General features: G+C 39.2%; 1 protein-coding gene across 1 annotated transcript; it reads left to right on the top strand.

Moving 5' to 3' along the window:
* Positions 1-1,975: 1,975 nt before the first annotated feature.
* LOC110141768 (GTP-binding protein 10) lies at positions 1,976-3,436 on the top strand. Its single transcript, XM_070452397.1, has one exon. It carries the CDS (start codon positions 1,987-1,989, stop codon positions 3,148-3,150), a length of 1,164 nt encoding a protein of 387 aa, XP_070308498.1. The 5' UTR covers positions 1,976-1,986; the 3' UTR covers positions 3,151-3,436.
* Positions 3,437-16,143: the final 12,707 nt, after the last annotated feature.

Here is a 16,143-nt window from a genome sequence, read left to right as displayed (position 1 = left end):
GAAGACAAAAAGCTAAATGGAGAATTGTTAATCAGAAAAGAGCTTGGAATTTCTGGATTTGAAAATTTCCAGCCTCTGTAGATGTCAAATGACACTAAAATTTAGAAATGACTTCTGAGCAAAGATCAAATCCAAGGCCTCTCAGGAAAGCCTGATATAGAGATGAAGGCAAGGATGTGCCTGTAAAATCCTTGCTAACATCTAGAAAGATCTAAGTCAGTTCCGTAGAGAACTGTTGGGTTAAACAACAGGGCTTCTAACAAGCTTAAGGGTGATGTCCCCAGGCAGTCTCCATAGAAGCTTAGGATATAGAAGAGCTTATCTCAAAGAGTTTTGTGGGCATGGTTTTGACTAATATAGTGACTATCAATAATATTTATAGATTGTCCACAAAGTTTTAAGAGAATAGTATTGTATTGGCAAAACCATCTCCTGCTTGAGCTGAAAAAGAGAAAGATAATATAAAATGAAGAGAACTTTGGACCCCAAACTTTATAGGCAGGAAGAAGTCTGAGAAAGTTATTGAACTGTAAACCTTTTTGGGAAGGGAAGGATGCCTCAGAGAGCAAAAATGTGAGCCCAGAGGATGAAATCAGTAGCCACAGAGAATTATTACCAAAACTCAACTCCCAATCAAGGAATTATGAAAAAATTCCCTGCTGAATTTCAGAATTGTCATGGACCAGTGACACTAGAGACCCTGGTTCAATTCCTGGGTTGGGAAGATTCACTGGAGAAGAAATAGGCTACCCACTCCAGTATTCTTGGGCTTCCCTGGTAGCTCAGCTGGTAAAGAATTGGCCTGCACTATGGGAGACCTGGGTTCAATCCCTGGGTTGGGAAGATTCCTTTGAGAAAGGAAAGGTTACCCACCCCTGTATTCTGGCCTGGAGAATTCCACGGATTATATAGTCTATGTAGTCCATGGGGTCACAGAGAGTTGGACATGATTGACTGACTTTCACAGAGAGAGAGGAGTGATTCTAGTAGGTCTCTCCTTTCCACACTGTAGTTTTTTCACTCATGTGCTACCATTATATACTGGATTTGGGGGGGATGAGAGGTGGGCAGATAAGCTCACAGGCCTTCAAACAAAGATTAACTCTACTCAAGGAACTGGGCCTGGTTTAGATGAGATGAGAGTCTGGACTTTAAGCTGATGCTATGATGAAATGAGAGTTTGGAGTCCTCAAAAGGAGGTGAGTATATTTTGCATGTGAGAAGCCATGAAAAATTCAGAGGATGGATTGTGGCAGCCAGTCTCTAAGATGGTCCCCCATGATTCTCTCCTGGAATTCATGCTCTTGCGTAGCCAGTCCCCTTCCACAATGAGCAAGGGCTGATCTGTGTAATTAATAGAAATATTTTGAAAGGATTGTATATAACATTCGTGACCAGGTTATAAAAGTATTTGCAAGTTCTGCCTTGCTTTCCTGGATCATTCATCTGGAAGAAAGCAGCTGATGTATGAGTTCCTTGCCCACAGAAACTGTATGAGGTAACTATTTATTATTGTCTTAAGCTACTGAGTTTTGATGTAATTTTGTTTACAGCAATGGACAATGAATATAAACCCTATAAGGTTAGCCCTATTTTTGGAAACTCAGATGTAAAGTCATGAGTGGCCATTCCTAGAATATTAACCTTAAATGTGATGCAAGCTAACTTTCCATTCATGACCTATTTGATGTGTTTATGGTCAAGGAAAGATTATTTTATTTTCCATTATTCTTACATATTTTATTTGTAAGATTTCAAGGAAAGATGAGGTACATTACAATTATGAGCACAGAATATAGTTCACCAGGTCAAGAAATGTATCAGTTAATTATTGCTACACAACAACGGCCTCAAAATTAGTGATTCGGTAAATTAATTTTTGACAAGAGTTCTAAGACTATTCTTCTCAATGAAGAAAGAATAGCTTCTTCAGCACATAGTGTTAGGACAATTAGAAATCTACATGTAGACTACCCCTTCGCAGGCATGGTGCGCGGCAGTTGCGTGTTGTTCAGAAAGTATGGAAACTTCATTGATAACCTGAGACTCTTCACCAAGGGAGGAAGTGGTGGAATGGGCTACCCTCGCTTAGGTGGAGAAGGTGGAAAAGGTGGTGATGTCTGGGTTGTAGCCCATAACAAAATGACTTTAAAACAACTTAAGGATAAATATCCTCAGAAACGGTTTGTGGCTGGAGAAGGAGCAAATAGTCGAGTTAGTGCACTGAAAGGCTCCAAAGGAAAAGACTGTGAAATTCCTGTACCTGTGGGTGTTTCAGTGACTGATGAAAATGGTAAAGTTATAGGAGAACTCAATAAAGAGAAAGACAGAATTTTGGTAGCTGAAGGAGGTCTTGGTGGTAAATTACTTACAAATTTCTTACCATTGAAAGGCCAGAAGCGAGTAATTCACCTTGATCTAAAACTTATAGCTGATATAGGCCTGGTGGGATTCCCAAATGCTGGAAAATCCTCTTTGCTAAGTAAGATTTCTCATGCAAAACCTGCAATTGCAGATTATGCATTTACAACAATAAAGCCTGAACTTGGAAAAATTATGTATAGTGATTTCAAACAGATATCTGTAGCTGATCTTCCTGGTTTAATAGAAGGAGCACATATGAACAAAGGAATGGGCCACAAATTCCTCAAGCATATAGAAAGAACTAAACAACTGCTTTTTGTTGTTGATATTTCTGGATTTCAGCTTTCTTCCCAAACTCATTACAGAACTGCTTTTGAAACCATAATACTGCTTTCAAAAGAGTTAGAGTTGTACAAAGAGGAACTTCAGACAAAACCTGCACTCCTAGCAGTAAATAAAATGGACTTGCCAGATGCACAGGATAAATTCCATGTACTGATGAACCAACTCCAGAATCCTAAAGAATTTTTGCATTTATTTGAAAAAAGCATGATTCCAGAGAGGACTGTGGAATTCCAACAAATCATCCCCATCTCTGCAATTACTGGAGAAGGAATTGATGAACTAAAGAACTGTATAAGGAAATCTCTGGATGAACATGCCAACCAGGAAAATGATGCATATCATAAGAAGCAGTTGCTTAATCTACATATTTCCAATACAATATCTTATAGTGAGCCACCATCAAAGAATGCTGTTTCGAGTCCTAGAATGGATATAACTTAAATGTATTAAAAGTGATACTGAAATTGTGTTCATTTGAAAGCTCTTTGACAAACATCTTTTAGAATGTTGGTTGTTACTAACCTGCTGTATATACCATCATTCAAGAACCATATTTTTAAAGATGTTTTGTAGTTAAGTTTATCAACAGATAAAAAAATAACTGAGTTAAAAATGACAGTTTATAATATTATGGTCATCCACCTGTAATAACATCCTATAGTATTCTATATGTATGTCTCTAGTGAGATAATTTTTAAGGTTATAAAAAAGGATTCCTTATGAGCAACTAGGTTTTATTTGTTTGCTTTTGAGTTTGTCATTACCTGGTTCTCCTAAATTTGTAATAGTTCTCTTTTTTTTTTTTTGAAAAACCTCAAACTCCTGAATTTGAACATATTCACTGATAATAAAGATCACTGATAATCAGCAAAAAAAAAAAAAAAAAGAAATCTACATGTAAAGAGAGAAGTAGGACCTTTACATCACATCATACACAAGATTGATGCAAAATTGATCAAAGACCTAAATATAAGAGCTAAATCATAAGTCTTAGAAGAGAACATAGGGGTAAAACTTCAGGACCTTGAATTTGACATCAATTTCTTCAATATAACACCAAATTACAAGGAACACAAGAAAAAAAATTGAATTTCACCACAGTTAAGAATTTTTCTGCATCAAAAAAGACACTATCAAGAAAGTTAAAATACAACCCACAAAATGGGAGAAAATATTTTAAAATCATATATCTGATAAGGGTCTAGTATCCAGACTTAGAGATGGTGAAGGACAGGGAAGCCTGGTGTGCCGCAGTCCATGGGGTCACAAAGAGCTGGACATGACTGGGCGACTGAACAACACCCAGACTTTGTAAAAGACTTTCACAACACAGCAATAGAAAGAAAAGCAACCCAATTTTAAAAATAAATGAAGCGCTTGAGTAGACACAGCTGTTTTTCCAAAGATATACAAATGGCCAACAAACAAATGAAAAGATGCTCAACATCAGTAGTCATCAGGGAAATGAAAATGAAAGCCATAGTAAGATACTACTTCAGATCCACTTGGATGGCTATAAGAGAGACAGAGAGACTAACAGGTGGTGCTGAGGCTTCGGAGAGAGGATGTGTAGGAGTTGGAACTCTCCTATTTACCAGTGGAAATGCAAAATGGAAACCTGCCGCTGAGGAAATTCATTTGGTGATTCCTCAACAAATTAAATATAGAATTACCATATTATCCAGCAATTACAGTCCTAGGTATAAACTCAGAAGAATTGAAGACATTTGAAAAACAGTTATTCTAGCAAAAATTTACATACAAATATTCATAGCAGCTTTAGTTATAATAGCCAAAGAGTAGAAATAATCTAGAAGTCCATTAAACCATGAATGGATAAACCAAACTGGCATGTCCATACAATGAAATATTATTTGACTATAAACAGTTGTGAACCACTGATTTATGCCATAAATATATGCCATAAAATATACGGATGAATCTTGAAAACATCATGCTAAATGAGAAGCCAGACACAAAAAGCCATATATGATTCCGTATATATGAAATATCTAGAATAGGGAAATCCATGGAGATAGAAAACAAATGAGTTGTTTCCAGGGGCTGGAGGGAGGGGGTGATGGAGAGTGCTTAATGGGTATAGATTCCCCATGGGGTGATGAAAATACTATTGATCTAGATGACAGTGATGGTTGCCCAGCATTGTGAGTATACTAAATACAACTGAACTGTATATTTTTAAATGGTTAGAATGGCAAATATATATATATATATATATGTATATATATATTTAAAACTTATATGGTTCAAAGCAACAGTAATTGATCAATCATCCTGAGCGTTCTTCTGTTGGTTTGACCGGGGCTTATCTATGTGTTTGCAGCCAGCTGGAAGCTCAGAAGGTGGATTCGGAGGTCCAGCAAGCCTCACTCACAGGCCTAGTAGTGCTTCTCCTTGTGCCTTCTTAAACTTCCATAATCTAAGCTGTTTTTCAAACATGGAAGTCTCAGGGCAGCGTTCTAAGAAAGCTACAAGGCTTGGTGACGCTCTAGCCTGGACGCACACAGCGTCACTTCCATCACATTCTATCATATCGTGGTGTGTGGTTAGTCGCTCAGTCCTGTCCGACTCTTCGCAATTGCACTGACTGTAGCCTACCAGGCTCCTCTGTCCATGGGGATTCTCTAGGCAAGAATACTGGAATGGCTTGCCATGCCCTCCTCCGGGGGATCTTCCCAACTCAGGGATCAAACTCAGGTCCTCCTCACTGCAGCTGGATTCTTTACCGGCTGAGGCACCAGGGAAGCCCTATTAGTCCAAAGCAACCTGCAAGGCTGGCCCAGATTAAAGGAGGGGAAAACACACATCACCTCTCAACTATAACAGCGGCAAAGTTACCCTGCAGAGACGCCGTGCAAAGAGAAATTGTTGAGAACAATCTTCTAGAAGCGGCACTGACCTCATTTTCAGCTTCTGATCTATATTTCATTAGATTTTTATTTTTTAGATCAAGACAAATAATAAATTGAAAACCAAATAGCTGGGCTTAGTTTAGATAGCATTGGAGGAATATATTTTTGATAAATGTTCCTCTTTTTCTAGACTTTGGCTTAAAGCAACTTACATTTTTGGAATTCTCTAGGATTCTTTCTTGCCTGTGGACTCCAAAGAAACCATAGTGACACTCTGTGCTGTTATTACTTTAGACTGCCTTTAGCTGGATTTCCGTATTGCAGAAATTCTCACATTCTCACAATGATTATATGCATAGAGTCCTATGAGAATAACAATAACTTCAAAAGTATCTGATTGCATAATCAGATACCATTTTTTCTTGACTTCAGAAATGGCACTGCTATGCTAATCTTTCTTTGCCAAGCCTAGCTCTCATGCATCTTGTATAAACTATTGGTGATCCTTCAATAATTGTTTATGTGAATGAATGAATCCAATAAATATTTGTGGTTTGGAGTTATTTTGAATAATGCCAGCAAAATTTCAGTATATGAAAGAAGGATCTGCTGGCAATTAGAAGAAAAACAGAGTAAGGTGAGCAAGTTGTGGGAAATGTTAGATTCAGGGGGTTTCTTCAGAGGGAGCTGCTGTGTATTTTTCTGTTTGACTTTGTTATCATAGGGAACATCGTAATAGCAAGGAAATACATTCCCCTGATGAAATGTAAATGTGAATGTACTGTCTGTGAATGACATCATTACACTTGAGGAGACTGGGGACAAGGTTGGCTATTTGGTCTGCATAATTCGTTAGGCAGTAAGACTCTTTGAACAGCACTCCAGGCTCAGGCTTCTGGAAACATGCAGTGAAGTGATGAGGACCAGGAACTGGTGTGTTCTGGCTACAGCTTATGTGACCCCATAGCCCACTAGGCTCCTCTGTCCATGGAATTCCCCAGGCAAGAATACTGGAGTGGATAGTCATTCCCATCTCCAGGAGATCTCCCCAACCCAGGGTTTGAACCTGTGCCTCCTGCATTGCAGGCGGACTCTTTACCATCTGAGCCCCCAGGGAAACCCGCCCCCCCACCCCGCCCTCTCATGCATAAATATATTTATGCATGTATACATTTTCATTATAGGTTATAAAAATTCAAAACTTGGGATTAACAGATACACACTACCATACATAAGATAGATCAATAACAAGGACCTACTGTATAGCACAGGAAACTAAATTCAATATCTTGCACCTGTATTTTTTTAACTCTCCAAAGTTGGTCGTTGTCACCGCCACTGTTACTGAGGTGAGTTTGGTTCAAACATTTCTCTTGTGAGCACCTCTCATGAAGTGCCCCTACGATCAAATCTCCCAGTCAGAGGAGAGATGCGGAATGCCCCAGGGTGATAAAAACAGATCTGACTTGTCACTTTGGCTTCCCCCTCTGTCAAGTGATGAGAATGAATACAGCGGTAGCTATACACCTCTCTCACTTCCTCTCTTCTGTTCAAGGAGGACTGTGAGAATCAACAGTTGATCAAAAAGCATAGTAACATCGTATTTCACAGAGGAGCAGACTAGAGTGAGCTTTGTGAAATTTGGCCAAACACAGGATATGTCTAATTTAGCAAAACTGAATTGGTGTTCAGGCAGTTCACATCTGCAGTGCTTGAGGTTGTCCAGAATCCTTTCTGCTAAGGAATGCCAGCGACAAGGGGAATCCCTGCCTCACGATTTGCATGTAGATTTAGAAAGAAATGCAGTTTTGATCATTTGGTTTCTGTGTAACTTTAGAGTCAAAATGAAACTAGAATGTGAATACTAGAGTGTGTGAAGCATCTGAGGATGAAGTTGGCTGCTGTAGCATTTAGGAATTGGCACCATGTCACAGCAGTGTTCGATACATACACTGTCCTAGGGTCTGAGCATCAGTGGTCCTCACTGTCACTTCTCACAAGAACAGTGGAAATCAGTCATGGGAAGCTTGTAGAATTCAGCCGCTTGTTGTCTGCATACGAGAGTCTTTGGATGACCAATATTCATTGCACATTTTCTTTGTGTTTGCATTCTAGGCATCTGTGGATGGATTTGCTAAATATATATGTATTTTCCCCCCAAGAATTTGAAGTGCTGATTTTTTTTTCCCTTGGTGAAATTATCACACATCATCATTAAAACAAATTTGAATAGAAGGGAGACTGGGCGACCCAAACACAGCCATTGTTGGCATGCATATACCAGGTTTCCCTAACTGATTTCCACTTAATAAACCCACCAGATGGACTGATGCAGCCTCCACTCTATCTGTAAAGCATTTTTCTGATGCCCTCAGCCAGCTTAACACATTCTAGTGGCGTTCTCAGAAAACATCTGCGCTCTTCTGCCACCAGTTCTGTTGTCTGTTTACCAAGAGCCAGTTTCTTTGTTCCCAGACATATTTGAAATGGTTGCAATAGAACTCTGTAATGTAATTAGGAATCATGTAAATAATAGAAATACAATGAACAGTCTTAAGAAAATCAAGTTTCTTTGAAAAGACTTGATAAAAGTGAGGCATGACAAAAAAAAAAAATACTGTCACATTACGTGTAGACAAGCAACTATAAAAGACTGAGAGGAACATTAAAATCTAGCAGGATTTGCCCTCAGTATCTTTGAATTCTTGCTCCACTTTAAAGAAACTGGAAAATTGCAGCTGATACATTTAGGCTGAGTGATTGAATAGGTGAATATTGTTATTTATACTGAAGTTAGTAATGAAAAATATTAATACATATTAATACATTTCTGGCACAGAGCTCCTAGCACCCTTGGAATTTGCTTAGTGATGAGAGTAGCAAATGTGCCTTTTGCTATGTTAGCAAGGAAAGTTTTGGAAAGCACCTGTGTAACCTAAGGATGGAGGTTGGCTGGGAGAACCACCCAAGTGATTAGAGGGTAGAACCTTCCACTCCCACACCAAGACCTCCTGGAAGAGAGAAGGATTGGAGGTTGAGTTCAATCATTGATGGCCAATGACTTAATCAATGATGCCTATGCCATGAAGCTCCAAAAGGAGGGCATTTGGAGAGCTTCCTGTTGGGGAACACATGGATACTTGGGGAGACTGCATAACTGGGGAGGGTATGAACACTCTGGGCCCTCTCCCCATACCTCACACTGTGCATCTCTTCCATTTGGCCATTCCTGAGTTATATTCTTTTATAGTGAACTGGTGGTCTACTAAGCAGAATGTTTCACTTGAGTTCTGTGAGTCACTCTAGCAAATTAATTGAACCCAAGGAGGGAGTTGTTGGAAACTTCAGTGTATAGCCTGAAACATGCCTGAACTTATGACTGGCCTCTAAAGTTGAGGATGTGTGGGCAATCTCATGGGACTGAGTCCTTAACCTGTGGGTTCATATGTGCTCTCAAAATAGTGTCAGAACTGGGTTGAATAGAATCTGAACAGTAATTGCTTGGATATGTGGGAAGAACTGGAGTTGGTGTGAGAATTAGAGTTGGTGTTCAGAAGTGGGATCAGAGTCATATTTATAAAATGCAAAATGAGTGAAGACATTTTTCAGGATTCTTATGTCCATAGACAAAAAAGAAAAGAAATTCAATAAAAATAATAAATTCATAGCCTGCTTACTATGTGCCATGAACTGTTTTAGACACTGGAGAAATTTTACTCATTTTTTTGTCATATTAAGCCAATGAAGTATTAAGTAGGTGGCATTGTTAATACCATTTTACAAACGAGGAATGTGAGATAGAGTGACATGAAGTTTCTTACTCTAGATTATCCAGCTGCTAAGTGATAGCGCTGAAGGTCAAACCAGGCAGTCTGGTCCTTAGTCCATGCCTTCATTCATTGCCTACTACTAGCCCTCAATTCTATAGTAAAATCTTTAAATACTTTAAATAAGATCAAATTTAAGATATGTTTATATCATTAAAAATATTTTACTATGGAGATTTTAAAGCCTGTATAAAAGTAGAAAGAAGAGTATGATCAACCTGAATATACTCATCACTCAGCTTCAATAATGTCCAATGGCCAATCTTTATTGCATCCCCCCTTATTCATTTCCCCCTTGCTCTTGAAACATATTAAAGTGAATTCTAGAAATAACATATTTTCATCCGCAAATATTTAAGAATACATCTCTAAAAGACAAGACTTCTTTTAAAAAGTATAACACAGTATCATCATCACACTTAAAAAATGAACAATAATCCCTTCAGTTCAGTCCTGTATGACTCTTTGCAATCCCATGGACTGCAGCACGCCAGGCTTCCCTCTCCATCACCAACTCCCAGAGCTTGCTCAAACTCATGTCCATCGAGTCGGTGATGCCTTTCAACCATCTCATCCTCTGTCATCCCCTTCTCCTCCTGCCTTCCATCTTGCCCAGCATCAGGGTCTTTTCCAATGAGTCAGTTCTTTGCATCAGGTGGCCAAAGTATTGGAGTTTCAGCTTCAGCATCAGTCCTTCCAATGAATATTCAGGACTGATTTCCTTTAGTATTGACAGGTTGGGTCTCCTTGCAGTCCAAGGGACTCTCAAGAGTCTTCTCCAACACCACAGTTCAAAAGCATCAATAATCCCTTAATTCAATAAAACATCCAAGCAGTATTTGAATTTCTCTGATTGTCTCAAAAATGTTTTAAGGAATTTTTCCTCCAAATAAGATACAGACGGGATTGTTGCAATTAGTCTCTTTTAATCTCTAAGGCCCCACTCCCCATCTTTTTTTCTTGTAATTCCATGTCCTATAAATTTCCCCAGACCAGATTTTGCTAATTTCATTCCCCATCGTGTCATTTAAAGCACTTCTCTGTCTCCTGCATTTCTTATAAATTGAGAGTCACATCTAGAGGTGCAACTGATTCAGGTTTTGTTTGTGTAGCTTGAATACTTCATAGATGGTGATGTAATAATTCCATAAATAAGTACACACTCTTTGGCTACGTCTTTTTCTGTAACATTAGCATCTAATGCCTAATCCATTATTTTATTGGGGGTTAAAAATTGTGCTAATTACTATTCCTGCCTCATTCCTCAGTTCCTCAGTATTATCTGGAATATTTCCATAAATAAAAATTTGCCCTCATCAACAATTTAGTAACCCTAGGTTCTATACAGTACAAATACTTTTCCTCTATTTACCAGTTTTCAAAATAACGAGTTATTTCCTAGCTCCTCTAAAGGGACCAAAGTGGGTTTTTTTCTTCCTGCGTAATTAAACCTATATGTTTCAAAATATTGATGTGTTTCAATGCACCACCATCATTGATTCCCAGGAGTATTTTCTTTAGGCGAGGGAAACCTCTTCCATTTAGCTCTTGAGTGCTCTCGATGATAGCCCTTGAATCTTTTGCAGGTTCCTTGCTTTCTATTATGACAAAATGTCCCAGGCTCACCCTGTTGCATGTAACATTTTTAACGATATTTTCCCACGTTATCCTTTTTCTATCTTTCCATGAACTGATTGACAGCTAAGAGACAAGGCCAGTGAGGCTTCCTGGGTTTCTCTTTCAGCTTTGACCTTGTTCACACCAGGTGACTTGGGCAGGTTACTTAATGCTCTGCCCCAGTTCCTTCACCTGTAAAATGGAATCATGATATTTGTCCTTACCTCAAGGTGTTGCTGCACAGATAAACTGAGTTAATATACGTTAGTCACTTCGAACAGTACCCAGCACATAATAAAAATATGATAAAGCTCGTTATTATCATTAGTCTAATAAAACAGCTTTTAGTATATCTTTCTGAAGTCTTTTAAGCAAGCCTGGCATAGTTGTGACCATACTTTGTATCATGTTTTCTGATGTTTTTCCCTTGCAACAACATAGGCATCTATATCATCTAACAAACACAAGTTCTAAAAACTATGTAAAACTGTTATGTAATACATATCATAATTCACCATAAAGAACAGCTGATTTCCATTTGCTCCCTATTATAAATAATACATCAGTGAAACTCTCTATGAAAAGAAGTTTTTGTTTTTCTTTTCTGTTTAGAATTTCTTGACTATTAATTTCTAAAAGTGGAATGACTATATCCAAGTCACAACCAAATTTATTTCCTGACAGTTTGTACAGATTCATATTTACCTTGAGCTTTTCACATCATTTTGAAAAATGTTTATAAAAAGCCAATTGTTTTTCATGTTCTTTTACAAAATCCAATGACATAAACATGCCATTTAACTTAATCAGCTCTATTAAAAAGAAAGATTAATATGGTCACAGTCTCTGGGCGGCCTATGCACAGTATTGTCATCCTGGCCTCTTTTTTTTTTTTTTTCTTTGTATTTAAGCCTTCATCTCTCCCTGGAGAAGAAAATGGCAACCCTCTCCAGTGTTCTTGCCTGGAGAATTCCATGGCCGGAGGAGCCTGGCAGGCTACAGTCCCTGGGGTCACAGAGAGTCAGACATGACTGAGTGACTATCACACTCACTTCATCTCTACTTTTTATTATCAAGCAATGTAACTATAATACTCTGTGCATTTAAAGAAAAATCAGGGGGAGTATAGTTTCTTTACAATGTGGTGTTATTTTCTGCTGTATAGCAAAGTGAATCAGCTCTAAGCATACGTGAAAGTGAAGGTGTGAGCCGGTCATCTGGGTTCGACCCTTTGCGACCCCATGGACTGCAGCCTATCAGACTCCCCTGTTCACAAAATTCTTCAGGGAGAATTCCACCCACTGGAGCGGGTAGCCATTCCCGTCTTCAGATCTTCCCCACACACGTCTCCTGCATTACAGGCAGATTCTTTACATTCTGAGCCACCAGGGAAGCCCCATAAATGTTTATATATCCCCCCCTTTTTTTTAATTTCCTTTCCATTTAGGTCACCACAGAACATTGATTAGAGTTCCCTGTGTTACAGTAGGTTCTCACTAGTTAAATATTTTATATGTAGAAGTACATATAAGTCAATCCAAATCTCCCAATTCATCTCATCCTCCCTTTCCTCTTCAGTTCAGTTAAATTGCTCAGTCATGTCCTTCTCTTTGCCACCCCATGGACTGCAGCATGCCAGGATTTCCTATCCATCACCAACTCCCAGAGCTTGCTCAAACTCTTGTCCATCGAGTCAGTGATGCCATTCAACCATCTCATCTTCTGTCATCCCCTTCTCCTCCTGCCTTCAATCTTGCCCAGCATCAGGGTCTTTTCCAATGAGTCAGTTCTTTGCATCAGGTGGCCAAAGTATTGGAGTTTCAGCTTCAGCATCAGTCCTTCCAATGAATATTCAGGACTGATTTCCTTTAGTATTGACAGGTTGGATCTCCTTGCAGTCCAAGGGACTCTCAAGAGTCTTTTCCAACACCACAGTTCAAAAGCATCAATGCTTTGGCCCTCAGCTTTCTTTATAGTCCAACACTCACATCCATACATAGCTACTGGAAAAACAATAGCCTTGACTAGATGGCACTTTGTTGGCAAAGTAATGTCTCTGTTTTTTAATATGCTGTCTAGTTTGGTCATAGCTTTTCTTCCAAGGAGCAAGCCTCTTTTAATTTCATGGCTGCAGTCACCATCTGCAGTGACTTTGAAACTCCCCCCAAAAATAAAATCTCTCACTGTTTCCATTGTTTCCCCATCTATTTTCCATGAAGTGATGGGACCAGATGCCAAGATCTTAGTTTTCTGAATGTTGAGTTTTAAGCCAACTTTTTACTCTCCTCTTTTACTTTCATCAAGAGGCTTTTTAGTTCCTCTTTGCTTTCTGCCATATGGGTGTGTCATCTGCATTTCTGAGGTTATTGATATTTCTCCCAGCAATCTTGATTCCAGCTTCATCCAGCCCGGCATTTCACATGATGTCCTCTGCATATAAGTTAAATAAGCAGGGTGACAAAATACAGCCTTGACATACTACTTCCCTAATTTGGAACCAGTATGTTGTTCCATGTCCAGTTCTGACTGTTGCTTCTTGACCTGCATACAGATTTCCCAGGAGGCAGGTCAGGTGATCTGGTATTCCCATCTCTTTCAGAATTTTCCACAGCTTGTTGTGATCCACACGGTCAAAGGCTTTGGCATAATCAATAAAGCTGAAGCAGATGTTTTTCTGGAACTCTCTTGCCTTTTCTATGATCCAATCAGTGTTGGCAATTTGATCTCTGGTTCCTTTGCCTGTTCGAAATCCAGCTTGTTGTCATCTGGAAGTTCATGTTTCATGTACTGTTGGAGCCTGGCTTGGAGAATTTTGAGCATTGCTTTGTTAGCATGTGAGATGAGTGCAACTGTGTGGTAGTTTGAGCATTCTTTGGCATTGCCTTTCTTTGGGATTGAAATGAAAACTGACCTTTTCCAGTCCTGTGGCCACAGCTGAGTTTTCCAAATTTGCTGGCATATTGAGTGCAGCACTTTCACAACGTCATCTTTTAGGATTTGAAATAGCTCAACTGAAATTCCATCACCTCCACTAGCTTTGTTCATAGTGATGCTTCCTATGGTCCACTTGACTTCACATTCCAGGATGTTTGACTCTAGGTGGGTGATCACACCATGGTGGTTATCTGGGTCATGAAGATCTTCTTTGTATAGTTCTTTTGTGTATTTTGCCACATCTTCTTAATATCTTATGCTTCTGTTAGGTCCATACCATTTCTGTCCTTTATCATGCCCATCTTTACATGAAATATTCCCTTGGTACATTGGTATCTCTAATTTTCTTGAAGAGATCTCTAGTCTTTTGCATTCTATTACTTTCCTCTATTTTTCTGCACTGATCTCTGAGGAAGGCTTTCTTATCTCTCCTTGCTATTCTTTGGAACACTGCATTCAAATGGTATACCTTTCCTTTTCTCCTTTGCTTTTAGCTTCTTTTCTTTTTACAGCTATTTGTAAGGCCTCATCAGACAACCATTTTGCCTTTTTGCATTTTTTTTTCTTGGGGATGGTCTTGATCCCTGCCTCCTGTACAATGTCATGAACCTCCATCCACAGTTCATCAGGCACTCTGTCTATCAGATCTAATCCCTTGAATCTATTTGTCACTTCCACTGTATAATCCTAAGGGATTTGATTTAGGCCATGCCTGAATGGTCTAGTGGTTTTCCCTACTTTCTTAAATTTAAGTCTGAATTTGGCAATAAGTAGTTCATGATCTGAGCCACAGTCAGCTCCTGGTCTTGTTTTAGCTGACTGTATAGAGCTTCTCCATCTTTAGCTTCAAAAAATATAATCAATCTGATTTTGGTATTGACTATCTGGTGATGTCCATATGTATTGCCATCTCTTGTGTTGTTGGAAGAGGGTGCTTGCTATGACCAGTGCGTTCTCTTGGCAAAACTCCATTAGCCTTTGCCCTGTTTCATTTTGTATTCCAAGGTCAAATTTGCCTGTTACCTCAGCTATCTCTTGACTTCCTACTTTTGTATTCCAGTCCCCTCTGATGAATAGGACATCTGTTTTTGGGTGTTGGTTCTAGAAGGTCTTGTAGGTCTTCATAGAACCACTCAACTTCAGCTTCCTCAGCATTACTGGTTGGGGCATAGACTAGGATTTTGTGATATTGAATGGTTTGCCTTGGAAACAGAGATCATTCTGTCGTTTTTGAGATTTTGCACCCAAATAATACATTTCAGACTCTTTTGTTGACTATGAGGGCTACTCCATTTCTAAGGGATTCTTGCTCCACAGCAGTAGTTATAATGGTCATCTGAATTAAATTTGTCTATTCCAGTCCATTTTAGTTCACTGATTTATAAAATGTCTATGTTTACTCTTGCCATCTCCTGTTTGACCACTTCCAAATTACCTTGATTCGTGAACTAACTTTTCAGGTTCCTATGCAACATAGCTCTTTACAGCATCAGACTTCACTTCCATCACCAGTCACATCAACAACTGGGCATTGTTTTCACTTTGGCTCCATCTTTTCACTCTTTCTGGAGTGATTTCTCCCCTCTTCTCCAGTAGCATATTGGGCACCTACCAACCTGGGGGTTCATCTTTCAGTGTCCTATCTTTTTGCCTTTTCATACCATTCATGGGGTTCTCAAGGCAAGAATACTGAAGTGGTTTGCCATTCCCTTCTCCACTGGACCACGTTTTGTCAGACCTCTCCACCATGACCCATCCGTCTTGAGTGGCCCTACATGGCATGGCTCATAGTTTCATTGAGTTAGACAAAGCTGTGTTCCATGTGATCAGTTGGATTAGTTTTCTGTGATTGTGGTTTTCAATATGTCTTCCCTCTGTTGGACAAGGAAAAGAGGCTTATGGAAGGTTCCTGATGGGAGAGACTGTGGGGGAAAGTGGGTCTTGTTTGAGGGGTGGGGCCATACTCAGTAAATCTCTCCCCTTGGTGTCCATATGTTTGTTCTTTATGCCTGTGTCTCTATTTCTGCTTTGCAAATAGGCTCATCTGTACCATTTTTCTAGGTTTCACATATAATGTTACTATATGATATCTGTTCTCTTTTTGACTTACTTCACTCTGTATGATGGTCTCTAGGTCCATCCATGACTCTGCGCTAGTCCTGTTCTGTCTTAATTACTATGAT

This window comes from Odocoileus virginianus, chromosome 21 (assembly GCF_023699985.2).
Source record: "Odocoileus virginianus isolate 20LAN1187 ecotype Illinois chromosome 21, Ovbor_1.2, whole genome shotgun sequence".
NCBI classification, from domain to species: Eukaryota; Metazoa; Chordata; class Mammalia; order Artiodactyla; family Cervidae; genus Odocoileus; species Odocoileus virginianus.
Note: the sequence above shows the minus strand (reverse complement) of the source record. Positions and strands in the feature narration are given on the sequence as shown.

Coding starts and splice junctions, on each gene's coding strand:
- LOC110141768 (XM_070452397.1), top strand. CDS start 1,987: ATGGTGCGCGGCAGTTGCGTGTTGTTCAGAAAGTATGGAAACTTCATT.